The sequence below is a fragment of the Pangasianodon hypophthalmus genome, chromosome 5 (genome assembly GCF_027358585.1).
Source record: "Pangasianodon hypophthalmus isolate fPanHyp1 chromosome 5, fPanHyp1.pri, whole genome shotgun sequence".
NCBI classification, from domain to species: domain Eukaryota; kingdom Metazoa; phylum Chordata; class Actinopteri; order Siluriformes; family Pangasiidae; genus Pangasianodon; species Pangasianodon hypophthalmus.
The window spans coordinates 13,524,506-13,547,882 of NC_069714.1; the positions used below are offsets into that span (position 1 = coordinate 13,524,506).

Genomic DNA, 23,377 nt, shown 5'->3' on the forward strand with positions numbered 1-23,377 from the left:
TTTTTTTTTTTTTTTTTTTTTTGTGCGTGCGTGCGTGCGTGCGTGTGTGTGTGTGTGTGTGTGTGTGTGTGTGGTGAATATCTGACAGTTTTGGCTGGTCCTCATAAGTAAAACTGCTACCTTTTTACAAAAACCGCTAAAAGGTTTCTTACTTCAGTAAGGTTAAGGTTTGGGTTAGGTTTAGGTGTAGCACAGCTGACATAATATTGTCAGTGAAAGGTCCTCACAAGGATAGTAAGACAACCGTGCGTGTGTGTGTGTGTTTGTGTATGAGGTGACCTGCCTAGTGCTGGAGCTTTTCGAAGTTTTATTTCTCTCACAATTCCAAACGAGGAAAAAGCGCGAATGCTAATCACAGCACATGAGCAGTGTGCAGTCCGCGGTTCTGTGCTGTGTGACTCTGCGCCCCTTTCAAAGGTCGCCTGGCTGTGCTAATGAGATGGACGTCACGAGCATAAACGCACACGAGCACCTTCCTTTCAATACCTGACGGGTAGTCTAGCCTTTCAAAGTTCTTCTTCTGAGGATACAAACCCTTTCTGGCACTCTCAGCCTGCAATGTACCAGCAGAAAGCGCAGTCGGGGTGTGTGAGGTAAGAGTGGCTCAGCGCCTTCACCTTTTACCTCAGAGTCTCTTCACACGAGCTTCAAGCTTTCTCACATTTCCTGTTTAGTATCTTGGGGGAAAAAAACCCGCTGAATTCAGCACACTGTATCATTTAATAGCTTTAAGCACAATTTGGCAGGGAAACGTATTTTATCCATGCTGAATAAATCCAGATAGCTGTGGGACTTGTTTGCTTTAGATCTCCTACTCCGGATTCGGTTAAACACTATATGAAGCATGTGAAGGCACAATTATGTTCAGATAACTGAATTTATTTCCGTTTAATTAATGTAAAGAACTCGTGCGAAACGAACTTTACTAATTAATTAGATATCTATATTTCCGTAAAGCAAACGTCCCTGGAAAACCAAACATAAAAAACAAAATATCTGTTCCCACAACATTTCATGAACATTCTAGAAACCAGTAGTTGTTAGCTGGGATTATATATGGTCTATACTTAGGCAACTGGATTTTTTTAACACTTTTTTTTTTTTTTTAATTAAAGTGAAGCTTTAGTGCCTCCAGCAAAGCGAATGTAACTGATACATTAGATATCCTGGTTTATAAAACAGTACAGTACAGCTTAATAATCCCTGACTGAATGTACTGGATATCTCATGGGTTTTAAGACCTTTTCAGATAAAGGCTTATGTGAATTATTAAGATAAATGTTAAATAAAAAAAAATAACAAATGTAATAACTATGCAATAAAGTAAATAAATAAACACTGTAACCAAATATATTTGGTATTCTCAAAGTTTAATATTTTCAGTTTTAAAAATTCTCGTATTTTATACACACACACACACTGTATATATATATATATATTATGCAAAAGTCTTAGGAACATGCAAAGAAATGCTGTAGAGCAAATATGCTTTCAAAACTAATGAAATTAAATATTTCTACAATAAAAAAATACTATAAAGAGCAGTAAACAGTAATAAATGAAACAAAGTCAATATTTGGTGTGACGATCCTTCGCTCTTAAAAAAAATAGCAGTCTCAGGTACAATTTGTGCAGTTTTATAAGGAAATGAGCTGTAAGTGTTACTGAGCATCTTGCAGAAGCAGCCACAGTTCTTCTGGAGACTTTGACTGTCACACTTACTTCTTATTTTTCAGCAAAACCCAGCAACCTTCATTATGTTTTTTTTTGTCTGAAAAGTGTCTCTTATGTAATATGCTGCTTTCTTTACTGACATACAAACATTTTTCATGTAACATTTAAAACTATGTAACATGTAACATTTAATTATGTGCCAGAAAACTAATGTTTGGAAATCTAAAATGTTTTTGTACTGAATCAATAATGTAGAAGTCATAAAATAAAAATCTATAACAAAGTTTGTACTAAAAAAAACAGGGTGCCTAAGACATTTGCACAGTACTGTGTGTGTATATATATATATATAGATATATATATATATATCTAGATATCTATTTGTCAACAGCATTGTTAAAGGCTATCTGAAAAAAAATATATAAACAAAGTATGAAAAATTTTGAAAGACATTTTGCTAATAAGTGTATTGGAGACCTTGGGGATACCCTGCGTGTATATATATATATATATATATATATATATATATATATATATATATACATTTGTCTTCATGAAGCTTCCTATGTGCACAGGGGCATTGTCATGCTGAAATAGGCTTGGGCCCCTTAGTTCCAGCGATATATATATATATATATATACTTCTCTGTTATACACGATATGGACGCCTGATCGTCACATGTGGGTTTTGCCCAAACTGTTGCACACAGTTAAATTTCTGTGTATGCTGTGGCTATAAGATTTCTCTTCGCTGGAACTAAGGGGCCCAAGCCTATTTCAGCATGACAGTCTTTTTTAAAATTATTTTATTCTGGTCTTCTGATTTCCTCGCAACCTTCATGGAATGCCTATGGCTCAGCTTTTCTATGAGTAATTAAATGTTTGTGCAGAAACACCCTCTACTGAAATGAATAAATGTAAATGAATAAATGTCTCTTAGAGAAACAGTAGCTACACTGCTGAAGGCCAAGCCAGAGCGACAGCCAGCTGGATCAGAGGCCAAACTGGCCCCCTTTCAATATATCTTGTGTGCAGCCACTTCTCCAGCTGTCAAATTGCAAGAGGAAACTCTCACGTACCTCAACCAGGGTAGGCACTTTTCCTCAGACACATGATATCGTGACTCAGATGAAAAAACAAACCCTCTGAAATATAGCATTTAATTAGTTTATTATGAGTATTAAGAGTGGATGTGCTTAGTTCACACCAACGCTCCGCTTGAATAAATCCTACATGTAGGTATTTAAAGTATGTGGCAGGAAAGTTTTACCTTTTATACTACAGCGCCATTGAATTCTCGATTCTGATTGGTCAGAAGATGAATTTTCTATAAAGTAGTTCCAGCTTCAATGCAAGTGACAGGTTTATATTAATGCACTCATTCTAATAGATTCTATAGTAACAGCTCATTCACAGACAAAAAAAATTATTTAGTGAAGCTTTCTATAAGGAGAAATTTAATATGGAATTATTTATGGAAATAATTTATGGATTTATGGAATGAGTCTCCAGTGTCAGTGCTTTGCAGCAGTAGATTTTTCTGACATGGGAAAGTATTTAGGACAGAGGACTTTCCAGTTTCTTAGTAACATGACAAACTTCAGGTTTTTATTTTTATTTATTTATTTATTTTTTATTTTATTCTTCAAGAAACACTGTAAGAGGGAAAAGAGGCTGGTGAGGAAACAACCGATTATAGCTGTTATAATAAAAGAATGATAAAAAAAGAAAGATAAAAAGAATGAATTTGTTTCTCAAATGTTGAATGACATCAAATGTGACTATAAACTGATCAATCATATAACCTGTCATTCTTTAATTAATAAAAACTGTAATCATTGGAAACTTGCTGTGGTATAAGAGGAATAAAACATTTGGGACATGCTGTGTTAGAGTGGTAGATTGCCACATACACAGAAATAATATATACTAGTAGTTCTTAAGAATGCTAAAGGGTTATGTGAATAACTGGTAGGATCATAGCTCTGGTATGTATACAAATAATATTTAGACAAAGCTTAATTAGTTACCTAAAAGTTAATATATTATGAGGACTATCTGTAACAGTTTATAATGTACCTGCTTACATTTTCCATTTACATATATGTGGGTGTATTGTGTGTTATGTCTAACTGGGCAGTCTATAGATTATATTTTATACATACCATTTTTCATGCAACAAAGATTAAATACAGTGCAACTACTTGAAAATGTTTCACATAATTGAAAAAAGATAGTTTAGTTACAAAGTATGTGTGAAAATGTATCAAAGAGAGTGGGGGTGCATACATGTCTGTTCAGATTATCTTGACCTATATTATCAATAATGTTTAGGTTCAGAGTTTAATGGTAAAACTGACTCAGCTTTATTTTAATGTAGGTCAGTCCTACGAAATCCGTATGCTTAACCTAAAACTGTTGGAGTGTACACATGTAAGCAGCAAATGGGTAAAGGTAAGTTAAAGGCAGCCTATTATGTGTTTTTCACTTGTGCCCTGATGCGACCTGATTTCTTTATCTGTTTGTATATCCTGGTCAGGTGACTGCTCAACTTCCTTTGCAGTTAGAGGGTTGAAGAACTTCTGCTTTCATCTAGAACCCAGTTCATGTCAGACATGCAATTAACATTCTTTCTACAAATTCTTTTCCACATAAGATGATTTTTCAGATTGGCATTATATATAAAACCATAGAGGTCAAATCTAGGGTTCTTTGGGTGTCCTTTTGGAGGAACACTACAAAAGGGTGTTTCCCTGTCAGAAAGCATTCCACTTTACTATAAAAAGCTCCTTTTGAAAAACCCATCTTCCTAGATATTTAACAGTTCTGAACAGTAATATGCAGCTGTCAGCTCCAACCTATTTATAATTCCTTAAGGTAGTTAGAGATTGTGCAAAATGTCTGTTTGTCTTTCATAATGTAATGAGCCCCAGTGGCGCATCCATTATAGAACTATCTTTGTATCCACGTTTAGTTTTCCAGTCTGCCAACACAGGAATTCAACAGGTGGCATTGTAGAAAATGAATAGTTCTTTGCCTCTTCCAAAGCTTAAAACCGATCAAGCATGCATTCAAATGTAAATATTTTGTTTTATGGGTTGTTCATTTTATGATTTGTGTTTTTATCTAGACAATAAAGTTTTACCTTCTGTAGCTTATCATAAAGATATTCAGCAGTGATATATTTGGAGAAATTTCTACAAGGTATACCCTGACCTAAAGCTAGTTTTGTCTCTTTACAGAGCACTGTCCGTGTAGTGTTTCATGATCGGCGCCTGCAATACAGCGAGTACCAGCAGCTGGAGGGATGGAGCTGGAACCGGCCAGGAGACAGAATTCTGGATCTTGGTGGGTATCTATCAGTCTCCTGTAGGCTTCTGATGTTTCAGAAACAATGTCTTCCCAGGCTGCACTACTGATTGAAACATCTTGAAAGTTGTAGAGGTACATTTTCCTTGGACAGTACAATAATAAATAGTTTTATATCTCTGACAAAGGACTTTGAAGGGCTGCATTAGAAACAGTAAATTAAAGATATCAAAATCCTGCGCACTTTACTCAAGTATAAAAAAATGCTAATGTCAAATCTGATGATGTGTGTTTTATAAAAAGTTGATATGTTGCATTTATTCAGATACTACCCTCTCTGTGGGGATAATAGAGCCTCAAGCTAATCCACTGCAGCTCAACTCTATTGAGTTCCTCTGGGATCCTGTAAAAAATGCTTCAATATTTATTCAAGTAGGTTTCCTTAATAAAGACTTAAATATTACTTATATTTTACTAGTATTTATACCACTGCCTTTAAGGCTGGATTCATTAATATTGTTCATATTTTGATTCTAGGTAAACTGTATTAGCACTGAGTTTACACCCAGGAAACATGGCGGAGAGAAGGGAGTTCCCTTCCGGATTCAGGTAGATACTTTCATACAGAATGAACATGGAGAATACCTGGAGCATGTGCACTCTTGCAGCTGCCAAATCAAAGTCTTCAAGGTAAAGGAAAGATTCTTGCGTTGTGTACTCCTAAAGAGAAGCTGCTTGGGTAAAGTTACATCAGCTTCATATTACCAAATGAACAGGGTTTCATCCAATGCCTTAAGCAAAGTGTGAGGGCTTTGTTATGTGTTATTACTTTTGTTATGTGTTATTAACTCAACCCTTTCACTGTCATCCAGCCAAAAGGAGCAAATCGCAGGCTGAAGACAGACAGAGAGAAAATTGAGAAAAAGAGTCTTCAAGACAGAGAAAAATATCAACCATCCTTTGAAACTACTATACTTACTGAGGTAAGACATATAGCAGGCTTTTGATTTGTTACACTGAAGAAATTGACGTATGTATACTGACAGTATTTGATTATAGAATGTGGACCAAAGATGCACAAATAACAATAGCAATATGGACATCAGCACCACTGTAACAAGCTTCTTCTTTTTTCCTTTTTTGCACTACGCCTGAGACTAATAATAAGGTATTTTATTAATCATTAATTGTGTAATGCCATTAAAGTGGAATTGTCTTTAATAGTTCAATATCTGCAAAACTCTTTCTCTCAGTTTGTCTAGAATAGCCTTAGTGACAGAGTAACCAGAGTTATCTGTCACACAAGAGACATTGATAGGTGAACAATGAATAGAGTATGTTCACAGGTTGCACACATCAGTGAAGGAGGCAAATATTTCATCCTCTTCTGCAGTGTTCTCCCTGGCCTGATGGTGCATCCATCAGCAGTGTTAGCAGCAGTCTGTCTCCCATGTGCCACATCTCAACTGCTCACGACTTCACAGATGGGTAGGGCTTCCCTACTGTTAGCCAATGTTGGTATCTTATGGAAAATGAAAGAAAGCATCACAGATTCCTTACTGCTGTCAGGCTTTTAAAGTTTGTCTGTTTGCATTTGAATATTTAAACTCTGTTTGTTTGCATTTGAATATTATGGGGAATTTAAAGTAGCACAAATTAGCTTTAGAAATGAATTTACAATACACAGGTTAGGCTTTGTGATTGAAAATCTGTTCACATACTGTATATTGCATTTTTAAACTGGATTTTGATAAGCAACTAAGCTAGCCTTTTCATGTTGGTAGAGATGATAGAGACTGCTCTCCGAACCAGCGGAGGGAGCTACTCCTGCCCAGCTGCTCTGCTGTAAGTATGACAAACTGGTCATAATGGTAATGTACTGCTGTTTTATCTTTTTAGGCATGTGTTTGGAGACAGTGGGTGCTACCCTAATTACAGGGACTCTTCTTCTTTTTGCAATGTAGCAGCTTGTGCCATCACTCTCCCCTCAGGAAGCACAGGAGTGGCTCCACCGGAACAGGTTCTCATCTTTCTGTAGACTTTTCTCCAACTTCTCAGGTAGGATTCAGTATTCTTTTTCAGTTGTCTGTGTCCTCTAAGTTTCAAAGCCCCCTCTGGAGACTATATTGTTATACTGGATGTCTATTGTAGGTGCTGATTTGGTTAAGATGAGCAGAAATGACTTTGTTCAGATCTGCGGTCCTGCTGATGGGATCCGCCTGTTTAACGCCATTAAAGGAAGGTGAGTTTGTTAAAGGGCCCCTTCCATATAATAAGTTATATACAAACATTTAACTTTACTCTGTTTTGTGGTTGTTTAATATGCTGCTTGGTCTGACAGGTGTATTCAGCCACGACTCACAGTGTATGTTTCCCTACAGAAGAACAAAAATCAGCCAAACAGCAAGCCATGCAGTGATGATGGTAAAAACAAAATCATTAATTATAGGTTTATATATATATATATATATATATATATATATATACATATATATTTTAAAAATAAAAATATAAAATAAAAATAATAAAATAAGTTTTAAAAATAAACTGGACTAGAGTAGCTACCACATGATTATGATTTCTCTCTGCTATATTCTATGCTGTTCTTGTTTTTCCAAAGTGTACCATGCCTTGTCCTTGGAGCACTTAACTCTTTTTGAGCTCACAGAGAAGATAGCAAGTCTATACAGTGTTCCAGTGCAGCAAATCTGCCATGTTTACAGACAAGGGCCAATGGGGATATACGTCCTGGTTTCAGATGAGGTGAGGTGGCAGAGCTCATGTCCCAGTGAACTAGACCAGTCAGGACATTACGCTGATAACCTGATAACAAAGAATGATGTGACAAGTAAGGAATAAAACACGATAAAAAATAATATATAAGGAATAGCACACAACAGACCCTGCTGTTATACGAAAATAAGCAAGAATACTGCTACCCCCAGTCTCTCTCTCTCTCTCTCTCTCACTCACTCAGAAACTATTGTTTCTAACTGAGACTGAGAGTGCTTACAACGGAGACTTCTTCCATAAATGTTTAACAAATGTCTCCTAACAAAAACCTTCCCCACCTCAACAATTAATAAAAATTATTTTGTTAAACAACACATTTATAAATCCATTTACAAGTCCCTGTGCATGATCTGTTACTGTAGAAACAATAATTTAATAGAACGACCGCAATATTCCCATATTAACCTATCATTCATGTTACAGTCAGAACTGCCTGTGCTGTTATACGAAAATAAAGCACACCTTCTGACCAATCAGATTCCAGCATTCAGCTGTGCTGTGGTATAAAGTAAAATAATCAATGACAGGGTGATGTGAGGAGTTACCAGCTCAATGTTGGTTATCTTTTAAAAACAGCACTTGCTGAAGTGTCTAATTCCTCTTATGCCACAGCAGTTTACCAACAATTAAAAATTTTAATTTATCATTCAGTTTACAGTAGCTATAAACCGTTGTTCCCTGACCAGTCCCTCTTTTTTTCTTTCTCTTGAAGTTAATGACAAAATAACACTGCAGCTCATGTTACCAAGAAGCCAGAAGATGCAAAGTCCTCTGTCATTTACATTTTACTGATTTAGAAGATTCTCCCATGGAGAAAAACATACTGACTGTAACAAAACGCTGACACTGAAGACTCCTTTAATAAATGTTATATAAAAGTCTACTAACATTTTTTTGTTAAATAAAAACACGTTTTTTACTGTTTAACTATTTACTGTTTATTACTAGCCTTAAGTTAGGTGGCACGTTCCTGCTCAAGTCCTTGTGAGAAAGTTGTTATTGTAGAAACAACAATGTATTAGAACGAGCACAATAATATAAATCTGTGATTTGAATTACAGCTGGCACTACCGTAAAAGCTGTGCTGTTATAGAAAATTAATCAACACCTTCTGACCAATCAAGAATTTAACAGGATTGACAAAAAAATGTAAGACATTATCCATAGCTGACTGAGTGAACAGTTAAAACCACCTAATTATAAATGTATTATAAATTATAAATTTTTTTAGCTCCACCACTTAAGGTTTGAGGACTTTGCAGCAGCTGTTGTATCTGTGCAACCCTTCAGTATAGACCTGTATATATTAAGCCATTTCAATGCCTCAAATTAAAGGTCACTTCTACAGCAAGAAGCTCATTATTATTGCATGTTTAAGGTCAATCAGGCTCAAGTGTTTACCCTTTATCAGCACTATTTTCATGGAGGTCATCACTAATCTAAGTTACTGATTATTTGAATGACATACAGAGTTTTGAGTGGTTTACATCAGGTTTACTAGTTAGCAGTAATCACTAGATCATATACCAGAAATGAACGGGGGCCTCTTAAATTTACCGTGTTTTGTTCTTATCCCGTAATAAGATTTACTCATATTCTGCTTTTGCAGATGGTAAAGAATTTCACAGAGGAAACAAGATTCATAATAAGTGCTCTAAAAGGTAATTCACAGCCCTGATCCTGAATTCAGCCTTTTTGTGGTATAAATCACCACCCATAACTACTGCAGTAATACAACAGTGAAGTTAGAGTTTACATAAAAGTTAAACTAAAATATTAATAAATAAAATATTAATAAAATATTAAACAATACCTGATAAAAATACAGTTATAGGTTTGCACTTATAATTAATTAGATTAAATAGAAAATAGAAAATAAATAAATAGAATTGACTATTGTCTCCTGGTTAGTAGATGACTGTATCTGTTTCTCAGTGATGATGGATGAAAGTAACGAGGGGTACCATGTTGTACTGAAGTGACCGAAGATCACATCTACAGGAACATTTCAGGTTTAATTTATGAATTTATTTTTTTCAAAACACTCAAATAGTTGAGATGTTTGAAAAGTAACTCAATAAATGTATTTTACATATTGTGGATAATCAAATACAGGAACATGTCCAGTTCTGAAAATGAATCTTAAAAATACCATGAGATGTAACCCTCAGAAATTTGGGCTAATTACACTCTTTTCCATGTTTGTAACTCATGAACACTAATGTGCCATAATGTGTTTAGAGAACAGAAGAAGAGATTTTATATATAACAATTTTGAACTAGTCTCAGTGTTACTGCATAACCTTTGCAACATTAAAAGGAAATTATTGACATTTGAATTGTCTTAATCTTTGCATTCCAGGACTGGTGTGCTGAATATGACGCATTAAACAATGCCCCATGTCCACATAATTCACAGTTCAAAGCAGAGAAACGCTTTTCTTTTTACAGTGCTCAGGTCAGCTGTGCTGTTCATTGCTTATTGTCTTCTGAAAAGCTGTATATGTGACTGAGGAGGAGTACTGTAACATACTGCTGATTTTTACTTTGTGGTTTGTTTGTGTTTTGTTTTCCTCCGTTCCATTCCGTTACAGTTATCCTTGTGGCCTGTGAGGAAAATCTTCAAAAGAAACAATTCTGTAGCTCTTTTAACTTACTGTAATTATTAGTGTTAGCAATTAATTTTTATTACAAACACTGCATTCTAAATCAAATGAACACTATAACATTTGTGTGCTAGGTGTATGTATGTTTTATTAAGATTATATTTTAGAGGTCATTAGTACATTTATTTATAAAACAGTTCTTAAAGCAGTTGTTACTGTTCAAAGGCTTAGGCCATATTGTAGCTTGTATATTTACACCATGCTTTTTGATCCTATTGTTTGCTATGTTCACCAATGTAACTTTACTGATTTTAAAATAAAATATTTTGCTCTGTACTTTTGGTTTAGAAATTATAATTATGCATGTTATGACACCAAACTATTTTACGATTAGCCTAAATTTTATGTTTTACTTAATTTAGGATATATTAGAGATAGAATAATATACAGCTATTATGCCAATCTTAAGCATGCACAATGGTGTCTTCTTTTTAGATCTAGAAGAGCCACAATATTGTTTGGAAACTAATCATTGCCGTAGTTCTATTTCACATTCACATTATAGCACAATACAGACCAGCTTGTCCTCATTATCAAGCAAATTGATACAGTATACCACATGAAAAAAAACTGCTAATGAGCTGCCAATGGCATTGTTCATAAATGACATTAAAAAGACAACGCAGGTAAGTCCTTTTTTGGCAGAGAAAGCTATTATTTAAATGTGCCAACATCTCTCATCATATTTTTGCCATCCGTGTTTAGAAGCTGGATTTGCATGCTGGCCAGTGGCATCCCTGAATCCAGAGAAAGTTTATGCCAGGTTACATGGATACGCATGTTCCAGTGCTGTTGTCAGGATATAACTCTGCCTGTGTGAGTTCAATCCATGCATATTTCCTTTTAGTTCCTCTTTAGCAATGAGATTAATGTATCAAACAACATCACCTGGAGATGGGGGTTGCGTGTTAGTCTAAAACCTTTTAAGTTGAGTTTTCCTGGTGTGTGTGTGTGTATGTGTGTGTCTGTCTGTCTGAGTGTGATCTTGAGAACATGCGCAAGTCAGGAAGACCCCTAAAAGGGGTGTCCTTGTAATAGTATTAGCTATTGCTTTTATGTCATCCTCTATCCAGTTTATTCACTCCTGACACTGTCACTTAAATACACAAGTAGCTGGTTTTTACATTGCTGAATATTGATTTCAAATGATTATCTTCCTGTGTGACTTTCTGTCTTCCTGTTACATGGCCTGGCATAATACCAAGTGGCCAGATATAGTAATGAAAGAACTTTTTTTTTTTTTTCCCCCAGAGGCATGTATTTTGTTTACTGTCATTTTATGAAAAATGTGAGATGTGAGAAATATGTCTAGGTATTTATATATTTTTAAACCAGCCTTACTTTCCCAATCTGCACACACTATATTTAATGAATTATTTGAACAATCTGGTAGATCTACAAGTCCACCAGTAATTTACATAATCATTATAGCATTATTTGAATTACTTTTTAAAAAAATTTAAGCAAATAAGCAGCTCCTCCTTTGTGGTTTGGACCCCATTCCCAGTAGTGATGAGCTCTTTTCTTCCGGCTCTTTTCAGTGAGTCAGTTCATTCGGCTCAGCTCTCCAGGAAGAGCCGACTCTTCTGGCTTCCAAACGGCTCACTGCCTTTTCTTCTAAGTCAGACAATAATCATGTACGATACCAGTGATTCTCCTACTTTGTCTAACTATGGCTGGAATGTTTGTTTACAGAAATCTTACTCTGCTTACTAATTAACAAATCATGAACATGAACATTACTTTGTATAGTTTTATAAATCATTTTAAATAACCTAACTGCAAAATCAGCAAGGCACTGCAAAAGTGACGTGACAAATAATTATCCCTTTACCAACTATTAATGTTATTCTGCTAACTGTCTCTGTGCTTCCTAATATTCATTTCCATTTATCCTGATAATCTATAAAAAAGCTCATTATGCAATGGGCTCTCAACGTTCATGTAAAATAGCCGGCTCGAAGAGTCGAATTGTACCCAGTATTTTCGTCATGATTCGGACCTCACATCAGTTTCAGCTTTCGTTTCTTTAGTTCTCTCATCTAAACTTCCGAAATCGAAACAGAATTCACTGCTTCCTGTACAAACGACGCGTCTGTCATTACGCAATGCCACAGCTCCAGCTAAATACCCTGACCATATCACAACATAACCATTAACACGATCAAGCACCAGCAATGCGTTTGATCCGCGTGAAGCTGCTTCCGCGTTATCGTTAGTGGAGAAACGGGAAGTGCACCTTTTTATATAGATGTTTTTTTTTTTGTTTTTTTTTTTTAATCAGGCTCTTCACATCGGTAAGTGTAAACTAATGGTTTCCCTCCTACTACTCTCTGAAATGCTTTCATTTGCTTTATAAGTCTGATTAACGAAACTAAACCTTTTGTCCCAACCCAAACTAGACAAGATGTTTCAAAAGTCTTTGCCGGTTAATAGCGTTATTTTCCTTCGATGAACGTTTTATTTCTTCTTTTTTCCCCTGTTCCTCAACAGAATTTGGATTTAAAAAAATATAAAATGCCAAAGGAATACTCAAGTCTAAATTTTCTGAATTCTCTTGTTCTTGGTGTTTTATTCTTTTAGGCTTCTGCTAGTTTACATTTTGAAGTGTTTCATAAATGTTAGAGAAATCTATAATGTATCAACCTTCTCACAGTGTAACATGCTCATAAGGAATAATCTGAGTCTAGAAATTTCTTTTTGTGCAGTATATTGTGCTTCGCAACACGAACGACTGTTTTTGTTCCTGCCCTTAGTAAATATGAGGAAATTGTAAATATTCAAACATCTACATGGAAACAATATCATGATGAGGACAGTTAGATCTTTCTCTTAAAGGGGTAAGTAGGTCTCAACTTTTCTTCTTGTGTCATGTTAAACTGTATTCTATAATATTATGTAATTGTACTCTTGATTTCATTTCTGCTTAGCTTTGAGGAAGTTCACTACATTTCCGGGATGGCTGAAAGGAGGGCCGTGGAAGAGGTACATGCATATTTCAGTAGGCATTTAGCTAAGTCAGTGTACTGCCAGAGAGAGTACAGTGTTTCTTTGTATTGTCTACACTGGCATAGTATTGAGTCAAGAAAACAAAGACACTGCAAAGAAGACATTACATAATTATGAATCATAGACAGCCAAAATGAGTGTTTAACCATGGCTGAGCAGAGATTCAGTGTAGAGATCCCTGAAAATAAACCAGTAAATTTCTGTGGGAGTGTCCGGTACTACGCAAATACAAGACACTCCCACAGTCATGTAAAAATCTGGGCAGGTATTTGCAAAGACATTAAAGCATGCTTCAGTATAGAAGCTGCATAAAGTCTACTTGTATCATGCAGATGATGGACTACATTGATTATTCTTAAACTTTCACAATGCTGCTGATGTTCTTTGTCAAATGAACCAGGAAGTGAACAGTTTTTATGCAAATTATGGGGAAGTGTGTTCTTAGAACCGCACTTACATCAGTTACTAGCATTCTATTTCACACCTCTTAACAACTGGATACCCCTTGCCACAAGGTAATGAAGAACAAAATCACCTATGGCCAACTGGAAAGATGTTTAGAAATGACACACTGGTGGGTGGGGGACAGGTGTAATGTTGACCTTGCTGAACCTGGAGAAGGTACTTGGTGACATCCAGGTAGCTGCAGCCCAAATCTCCTGGACTGGAGACTCACTGGTACGCCTATAAACAGTCCTTGTGGAATGGCATGTCACAGTAGGTGCAGGATGTCAAGCCTGTTCCTAAGCCATGGTGACAACCTCCATCAACCAGTGGGTCAATTTCTGCTTAGACAGGGGAGCACCCTGTGTGTTTGCACTATGACACATGAATAACTGTTCTGATGGGCAAATAACTGCTGTGCAGTTCAAGTAGTACCATAAGACACGTACTGGAAACAGAAGGGAGCTTTCTGCAGATTGATCTTTATAGAATGCCACGAGATCAATAACATGATTTACAAATTGGGTGACATAATCTTAGGCAGGAACCCAGTGTTTGGCCACAAAGTAACTCCAGAGTCAATTGGTCACCAACGCATACAAACCAAGCTTATCACCAGGGCATGGAATTCTCCTACTCTTCTTGCTGAGGTGATTGCCAGCAGAAAGTCAATTTTCAACGATACTCATTTAAGATGAGCATCCCAAATGGGCTAATAGACCAAGGACTAGAGGGACACCAGTGCAAAAGGGAGAGCGCATCAGTTTTTATTCAAAGCACACAAAAAATACTTCAGCGGCTCAAGCTGCATTTCTCTCATGCTCACTACAAACTGAAAAAACTTCAATTAAGATATATATTTGAGCAGGAAAAGATAGTATTGCTATACTGCTGGGTAGAATTGGTTGGGCCAACCTGAGAGAGTTGTGAAAGCTCCTCTCTTTCACAGTCCATCCAGCATGAGTGTCAGACCAGACAGAGGGTGAGAAAATGTCTCATAGTCCATTTTGAGGGCTTAAACCTCGCGTCATGTATCAAATTGTGTCCTTCCAGTAACTGTAAGAGTATAGTAATGAAAGGCACCCCCTATCTGTGGACGTATGGTACTTACAGCATTCAGGATTGTTTCTTGGCCTGCTACATTGCAGTCATCAAACTGTTTACCACAGTTTGGGCCCAATTCACAGACACAGATACTCTGGTTGGCAATGGCACAGTTCTTGGTTCATCTGTGATAATTCATATGGGGAGGAAGTTGCCAGGTTATCCAAACCACTAGGGAGGGTAACTGTGAGTTACATGAGTAGAACTGTCTGTCTTATTGTTGAATTCTGTGCAACCTGGCAGGTTGAGCAAAAAAGGTCAAAACACATACAATAGGCCATGAGACGAATTTGTTCTCCCTAAAGTGTCTGTTCCTCTAGTCATGGGCCAGAGAGCTGTTCGCCTATGTTAGGGTGAGTCACATTTGACTCGATTTTGGCAAAGGGGTTCAACTGTGCCTGGCCATATTTTTCCTAGATTTGCTGCAGATCTAGAAGCGGCACTCTCATGGGCATATGTGCTGCCTCAACAGCACATCTGCTACCCCATTGTGCTGACCTGGAGGTATGTTGCAACCTCATTTTCTACCTCATGATTTATGCACCTGACCATTACTCAGGATGTGATTGTGTCTGAGAATAGGTAGGAAGAATCAGAGGGTCAGCCAGTCCACCCTCGATTCTTGCAGGTTAATGTGTTCAGACCTTGCATTAAGGGTCCATACATCCCCTGTGTCACCCCACTGCTCCCAATCTAGTGAGGAAGTTGGTCCATGGTGACAGCCTATCCCTCCAGTGGGGAACCACTCCCAGGTGTACACCTTTGGTGAGAAAGGCTCACATTTCTCATATGTCAGGGTCCATGCTCCTTTTCACTGACACAAGAACACATATTTGTTGATCAGACCTCAAGTTTGGCTGCAGGCAGATGACCCACTGCTAACAGTTGCAACAGGATCAAGCAAGCCACTGCAGTCGGCTGCATCCAATATTTCTAGCATCTTCAAAAAGAGTCAGGTTCAGATGTAGCAGCCTGCTTTCATCTTGCTGGATGTTTACATCTGCAACATTGTGGTGCGAGGATAACTATGGAAGTATGCACTGTCAGTCCTCTCAAATAATCCTCAGTCCTCACAATTCATCTGAACAATTACATACGCTGAGCAGAACCTGAGGTGGGATCCACTGAGGAGCACTGCAGCAGTCTGAAAAATAGTGAAGCCATGAGCCACAGGAGGTCAGAGGTCAACATTGGAACTTGGGTCTGTACTCCTGTGAAAGGATCCACTGGCCTGATGTATTCGCTGCCCCAAAGGGTTTTTGTCTTTGAAGAGTCATGCCAGCAGTCCCTGGCCTGGCCTTTGATAACTTATTACTCAACGTAGTTAACTAATAAGTTAACTATGTTGTCTAACAATCTTAACTACAATTTAAAAAAAACGGGAATTGATGTTAATATGAAATATTGTAAAAATACATCTGGATGTGTGGAAAGTTCATAGTGGTACAACAAGTTTGAAAACCCCTAGTATAAGGGCGGTTTTAGAACCCCTGGTATAAGGGAGGATAACAACAGCCTGTCTATCTCAGATACCGTGGAGTGTAAACTAACACAGCAATTAGCAGTTCTAGTTAGCAAATGACAGCCAACGGTGTGAGAATGGAAAGAATATACTCACTGGGGTAACAAAATAAAAAACTGTGACTGTGGTTACAAGCTGCACAGGATAGCAGAGTCTGCAGCCTGGCATGTACAAAGGCAAGTAGAGAAAAGGAGAAGAAGTAATTTGTTTATTTATTGCAAATACTATATCACTGTCAGTGACTTTGTGGTAAGGTCTCAGCGTGGTGCACATGTGCATTAGAGTGTATCCAGGTGTTAAACATCACCCCTGATGTTGAGGGTGAAATGGAACTTTACATTTATAACGTCTGATTTTTTCAGTGATTTCGCACTAGTGCCACCTAGATGAATGTGTCTGTACCTGATAGGCAAGCATAAAGATGCATTTTGCCAGTGTTGGAATGAAGTAAGCCCAGTATCCAGTACAAGTAGAAGTTACAGTGTGTCAGTTATGGTTAGGGACAACCCACAATTTTATTATAAAACACACTAGTACCTAACCATTACTTTTATTTAAAGTCAGAAATGATAAGAATAAAAGACAATGCTGCTCAAGATCATGTTTTTGCTACATTCTTCATGATATCTGTGCAGTTACTCTTTAAGATAGATAACAGTTTATAATACATTTTTTACTGCTGTGAATTTGTGTGATGAAAAACAATTTTTGGTTTCTGTCTTTCAGACTAATAGACGAGAAATATCACATTCAACTGAACTTCCTGCAGAAATTAAAGACTGGGATAAAGAACATGTGAGAGACTGGATTTTTAGATTAACGGATGTGGATAATGAAAATGCAGAGATTCTGCATAAGGAGAACATTAGTGGACCAAGTCTTCTATTACTAGACATATCATTTCTTCAAAGTATGGGCATTAAGATGGGACCAGCAATACTGATTATTCACAAGAGAGATGAACTGAAGGCTCACCAGATGAACAGCTCAGAAAGCCAGTCTGGTAATTCATGTAAGCCCTATCCTTTTAATCAATTCCATGCCGCCTACAGATACAAGGAAAACAGGATACTTGATGTAATAGAAACAGGTGCTCTAAACTTCATAGAGCCATGTCACGAGTACAAAGCATTTATTAATTTCCAAAATGTGACAACAGAGGAAAAGCTGAAAAAGTTCACAGATGAAGTTATTAGATTTGCTTCTGCTTGCATGAACAGTCGGACTAACGGTACAATTCATTTTGGAGTTGGTGATTTAAAAGAGTTCAGTCATGGACAAATTTTGGGTGCTAGTGTTGAAGACAAAGAAGCATTTGTTAAGAAACTAGCAGAAGCGATTAAGGGGCGGTTTGAACATAAGCACACTGATGTGGCAAAAAAATGTATTAAACCACCAAGGTTTGTTGAGGTTCTTGAAGCAAATATGACATTCTCAGGAAAGTATGTCATAGAAGTAGATGTTGAACCATCCTTCTTGGTTTGTAAAGACAGCTTCTTTCACATCTACAATGTAGACTCAAGAAAAGCAAAAAAATCTAAAATCACAACTGATGAGAAGGATATTGGTAAATTTTTTTACATTCGAGACAACAGCAGTAGCAGAAATCTTCTTGTTCAAAATTCCTCCCCAAAGTCCTTAGAAGAGTACAACAAGCATGTTGATAATATGGCACATCTGTCTAAGTTGAGGAAGGAAGCTGAGGAAAAGCATCTCACTGTTGTTAAAAGTAGTGTGCAAGGTTCTAAGCTTTGTGAGATGCTAACAGGAGGCTCATGGTCTTTGGACAAATCTCACTTTGAGCGATATGTATTAGTTGTTAACAAATCTCATCCAGTTCAAAGAGAATCTCTAGCATTCCTTCTGGACATGAACCTAACAGCTGTTTTGGACTTTGATCCAGAATCAACTGAGACTGGCTTGAATAAGCTATTTGATGAGAGAAACACAAATGTTCATTTGCCTATGCAGTATAAAATCACGGAGACCGTTGAGGACATTGCAGAAAAGCTGAAGCTGACCAGAGCCACAAGCTGGGTTTTCTGTAATGGAGGAGTAAAAGATGTACCACCCTCTGATGCAGATAACTGGTTAACAGAGAAAGGTTCTTCCATTCGTGATGTTGTGTCATTCCTCTGCCGAAAGGATGTGCTGCCTCACAAAAAATTTCTTATCATATTCATTCTGTTGAGTGATGTTACTGAAAAGCATGATCCTCTCCTTGAGACCTTCAGTATGTTTTTGCAGGAGCTGCAAGGTACAGAGCAAATCCTATGCATATGTGAAAATGAAAGGGCATACACTTACTGGAAAGATCTCGTTGAAGCTCGGTGTAGAAAAGACATATCTAGAAGATGCATTTATGAGCTCAGTTTTGCAGAGATTAATGGTACTGTCCTCAGTCTGTGGTCAGAAAATCGCAAATCAAGCAGATTTTTGCCTGGTGCTGGTGGTAAGGTTTTATTACCAAAGAAAGTGGAGGGCAGCTTGGATAAACTGAATGTTCTATGTGTAAACCAATGTGAAGGAGGCAATGAAGACAAACTGCAACTGGAAGAAACGTTTTACAAGGGAGGAAAGGTGTCCTGGTGGAACTTCTACTTTTCAGAGCAGCCAGGATCAATGCCATTTATCAAACGAGACAAGTTTGACTACATCACTGATACTATTATTCCAGATATGTGCTCCCTCAGGCAAGCTTGTGTTCGCTTCAACATATTCCATATTCCTGGTTGTGGAGGAACTACTCTGGCCATGCATGTTTTATGGACATTAAAAGAGAAATTCCGTTGTGCAATACTGAAAAACAATACTGAAACAAAAACTGACTATGGAGATGTAGCACAACAGGTAGTTAACTTATTGACCTACGAGACAATGGAGCAGCAAACCCGGCTTTCAGTGCTGCTCCTGATAGATGACTTTGAAGACCTTGATGATGTAAATGATCTCCAGCAGCACATTGAAAAAGAATGTCAAAAGAATAATTTATCTGCCAAGTCTCCCCAGGTCATCCTTCTTAATTGTATGAGGGCTGACTCATGGGAGCAGACTGAAGCAACAGATGACACGGTTTTCATCGGTAACAAACTGTCTGTGAAGGAACAAAGATTATTTGAGAAAAAGCTAGAGGAAATTGAAAAGATTTACAAAAATGCTGAAACATTCTATGGTTTCATGATCCTGAAGACAGACTTTTCTCCAGAGTACATACAGGGTATCGTGAAAAATACACTGAAGGGCTTCAACTTCACTAAGAAAGATGCTCAACTCATTGCGGGTCTAGTACTCTTGAGTTGTTACTGCAAGAGTGCAAAGATGTCAGTCTCTATATGTGAAGAATTTCTTGGCCTGTCAACAAGGCCAGACTCAACTTCATGCAAGGTTGAAGATGGATTTGGGAAGTTTTCCACACTTGTAACACGATGCACAGCAGAGTCTAGTGTGGAGTTTCAGGCTGTAAGAGTGATCCACTCAAGTATGGCAGAACACTGTTTAAAAGAACTTACAGCTACTTTTAATGTATCTCAAGCACAGATTACTGACTTTCTACTGACAACAGATGTGTTTTACAGTTGCATTCAGGGAAAGGCAAAACTCATGCAGGACATTCGCAAGATGTTAGTGAAAAGGCATTACTCACCTGAGAGTGTCCCAGCAGATTTTAATTTTTCCCCACTTATCCAAGCCATTGAAAAGGAGACTCCAGGGTGCGAGGAGAATGTTTTGCTTAATGCTGCTAAACGCTTTGAAAAAGATGCAGTAATATCCCAGCTCCTTTCCAGGTACCACTATCTAAAGAGAAAAGACTTTAGAGAGGCAAAAGTTTGGGCAAAGAAGGCAAGAGATCTCCAGAGGGATAACTCCTACATTTGTGATACCTCTGCACAAGTAATTAAGCATGAGCTTAAAGATGCTATCAGCAATGACAAAGATCATGAAATAAAACCTGACAAATTGAAAGAATATCTCAAAATGGCTGAGTCTGCAACAGAAGCTTTCAAAGAAACACAAGAAATTGCTAAAAGGGAAGCTTTACTTCGATATCAAACAAAAAAAGACTTTAGCCCCTATAACACTGCTGGTCGCCTTGGTGAGCTTGAAGTTGCTGTTATAGTGATAAAGATACTGGAAAAGATCCCAGTGTTTTCTTTAGACAAGCTTCGTCATGACATTCTGAGTCAGGTTCTCTCAGGTAAAATAAAAATACAAGATGTGGCAGCAAAAGACCCAAAAAGGCAAAAGAATGCATCCTATTACCATTTTCTGCAGGAATTTTCAGATCTTCTGTATAACCTCAGAGACAACATGAAGAAACACTTTGATTTTCTTGACAATTATTTTGTCAACTTGAGCTCATTTTACTCCCAAAAAGACACCCGAGAGTTCAGGACACGAGAGAAGGTCTTCAAGTGCTTTCAACAGTATGTTAGCCTCTTTTGCAGTACAGACACAAAAGAACTGATGAAAAACAGGACACTGACCACCATGCTCAAAATTGAGAAAACACGGCAATGGCTGGAAAAAAACAAAGCTGATTCCTACAGTGGACTGCTTGAATTTCTTTCCAAAGAAAGTTTTAATGAATCACCAGAAAGTACAACAGGAAAGATTGAACAAGTCATCAATCATTACAATTTTATTTTGAAAAACTCTCCACCACAAAATGATAGGCACTTCAAGGACAAGGTCAACTTCATCTATGCAAATATTGTTCTCAGTAAAATTAGCCTTGAATCTCAGCTTCTCTTGCCCTACAGGAATCTTCTTAAACTTGTCTGTGAAACACTTCACCGTTGCACCCCTCTCAATGACAGCTTAGCATTGCATTTTATTGCAGTGATGATGCTATGGCCAGAGACCATCCCTATTTTGTCAGGAGAAAAAGAGAGTGACAGGTTGGGAAGTTACGTGTCACAGATGAGAAGTTCTTTTTCAAATGAAATGAAACCAGTATGCAATGGCAAGAGAGCAGTTGTTCATTTTTACATGGGGCAGAGTTCAGGTTATTGTCGTCTAATCACTCAGAAGGACATTGATACATGTGTGGGCTCACAGCAGGCAATGTCAGGACAACTGCAAAATGGAAAGATATGGGAGAACGAGAAGGTCCAAACTATGCTCTGCAGAGTCTCAGGAAAGGTTTCTAAAAATGGCATTATGGCAGACACATCAAATCCAAATGTGAAGGTTGCAGTTGCTCCATTATTTAAAAGTCAGCTGTGTGGAGATCTGGGTGACAGAGTATCATTTTTTGTTGGATTTTCCATGAATGGTCCAGTTGCACTTGGCATTCAGCCTGAGTCATAGATTTTCTGATTGATTTAGTGAAGGCCTTCATACCCAAACTTCGTAATTCATGTTTATAATAATAAAAGTCTAAACAAGTAGATACTAACCTACAGCAACTTGCACACCAGGTAAAAAAAAATGTTCAGTTGTGTGTCCCTTTAGATATGAACCCATCATATCATCAAACTCTTCAGCTAAAAAGACTGATCCTCTTTTTATTGTTGTCAATATCCACCACAGGTCTGTATCCTACATTGTTACTAAATAGGTTAAAGGGTGTGTAGCTGGCTAATTGCAGGACAGTTGAGGCTTATTGTGAAGCCTAGCCAATTTATTTAATTTATTTTTGCTTTTGATGTGTTCTCAAGGCTTGTGTAATGCTGCACAAAAATACCATGTTACTTAGAATAATACATAACTGATGAAAGAGATTCAGTGCTTGCTTATTAATCACTGGGTAACTAGACCAGTGAGTAACTAACTGAAATATGATGCCATAAAATTAGTTCAGCTTTTCAGCTTTTTAAATTTTTTTTTTTAATCCTGTACTGTTTTATGTCCTAAACAATTTAATTTCTTTTTTGATCTTTATTCCTTTTGTTTTTTTTAAAAAGTGATTTGTATTTCTGGGTTACCTTATGCTTTTTGCATTTATTTTTAAATCTTTTGTTAATTGTGGTGGTCTCAAATGTTCCATTTTGTACTCATAGAGAGTGTGTCCTCTCTGGCACTATCAATAAATAAATAAATAAATGTACAAAGCATATAAATATGACACTTGTCAAGTTCTCACTGTGTTTACTTCTGGTTATAGAAATAATACTGTTATGCATTATGAGAAATAAAAAAAGCATAAAACATTTCTTTTTTAATACACTAAGATTCTATATGAATTCATATCTTTCCTCATTCAATTTGTTTACAGACTCATTTTTAAATTTTATGGATAAGCAACTTAAAAAATGTGGAGTGCATAGTTTCATGCAATTTCCAAAGATATGGGAAGAATCAATGGGAATTTATTTGGCTTTCCTTTATTCCACCACTAGAGAGGGATATAGGACTTTTTTAAGTTCGTGCTTCATGACTTCCACTCAGAGAACTTTCCACTAGAAGACCCCTTGTGTGTGTGTTTAAATATTACTGATTCAGCACTGAATACTGGTAATCCATAGCTCTCTGCCTGATTTTGCAAGGTAATTTTTACAAGGTAATTAGAACTCTGTACAAAATTTATATGATTTTGATTGGTTTTTCCAGCTTGACAGGGGACAATAATTTCATAATTAAATATTCTTTAGACTGTGACTCTGACACTACAACTACTGTATATGGCTGAGAAGCATATCTAGTTACCAAGTTTTTCAGTATTTAAAAAGCTACAGTGTTTCGAAGCATGTTAAACCTGGCTCCATACTGACACCTGCAACAACTGACAACAACTGACAACTACATTGCATATTCTATACTCCAGAACAGGTTAAATGTATTTTGTTATATATTATATAACACCAAGATGTTTTACACCAAGATGTTGCTTAAAGTGTTAAAAAATATAAAGTTG

At 37.0% G+C, this 23,377-nt stretch overlaps 2 protein-coding genes across 44 annotated transcripts; both read left to right on the forward strand.

The window, feature by feature from the left end:
* The first annotated feature begins 86 nt into the window (after positions 1-86).
* tfcp2l1 (transcription factor CP2-like 1) lies at positions 87-10,718 on the forward strand. 38 transcript variants are annotated; one of them, XR_008301828.1, is made up of 17 exons: positions 87-593; positions 2,615-2,763; positions 4,055-4,128; positions 4,917-5,022; positions 5,309-5,415; positions 5,521-5,673; positions 5,856-5,966; positions 6,330-6,471; positions 6,770-6,828; positions 6,948-7,041; positions 7,135-7,225; positions 7,325-7,407; positions 7,707-7,746; positions 9,386-9,437; positions 9,688-9,788; positions 10,139-10,234; positions 10,371-10,718. XR_008301828.1 is itself a non-coding variant. In XM_053234500.1 (16 exons), the coding sequence occupies exons 1-15, from the start codon at positions 559-561 to the stop codon at positions 9,756-9,758; spliced, it is 1,470 nt and encodes a 489-aa protein (XP_053090475.1). In that variant the 5' UTR covers positions 87-558; the 3' UTR covers positions 9,759-9,788; positions 10,139-10,718. The 38 variants fall into 38 exon arrangements, 19 of the variants coding, with proteins under 19 accessions (XP_053090475.1, XP_053090476.1, XP_053090478.1 ...); XR_008301827.1 differs by having other exon boundaries at positions 9,691-9,788; XR_008301826.1 differs by having other exon boundaries at positions 9,712-9,788.
* Positions 10,719-10,861: 143 nt separating this feature from the next.
* LOC113524337 (sterile alpha motif domain-containing protein 9) lies at positions 10,862-22,588 on the forward strand. 6 transcript variants are annotated; one of them, XM_053234495.1, is made up of 5 exons: positions 10,862-11,068; positions 11,148-11,256; positions 13,151-13,282; positions 13,373-13,427; positions 17,248-22,588. In XM_053234495.1, exons 4-5 carry the CDS (start codon positions 13,401-13,403, stop codon positions 21,829-21,831), a joined length of 4,611 nt encoding a protein of 1,536 aa, XP_053090470.1. In that variant the 5' UTR covers positions 10,862-11,068; positions 11,148-11,256; positions 13,151-13,282; positions 13,373-13,400; the 3' UTR covers positions 21,832-22,588. The 6 variants fall into 6 exon arrangements, with proteins under 6 accessions (XP_053090470.1, XP_053090472.1, XP_053090471.1 ...); XM_053234497.1 differs by having other exon boundaries at positions 13,199-13,282; XM_053234496.1 differs by having other exon boundaries at positions 10,862-11,258; positions 13,199-13,282.
* The last annotated feature ends 789 nt before the right edge of the window (positions 22,589-23,377 follow it).

Coding starts and splice junctions, on each gene's coding strand:
- LOC113524337 (XM_053234496.1), top strand. CDS start 13,401: ATGGCTGAAAGGAGGGCCGTGGAAGAG. Junction 13,428..17,247: donor AAAGGAGGGCCGTGGAAGAG/GTACATGCATAT, acceptor TCTGTCTTTCAG/ACTAATAGACGAGAAATATC.
- tfcp2l1 (XM_053234498.1), top strand. CDS start 559: ATGTACCAGCAGAAAGCGCAGTCGGGGTGTGTGAG. Junction 4,129..4,916: donor TAAGCAGCAAATGGGTAAAG/GTAAGTTAAAGG, acceptor GTCTCTTTACAG/AGCACTGTCCGTGTAGTGTT. Junction 6,829..6,947: donor TCCTGCCCAGCTGCTCTGCT/GTAAGTATGACA, acceptor TTTGCAATGTAG/CAGCTTGTGCCATCACTCTC.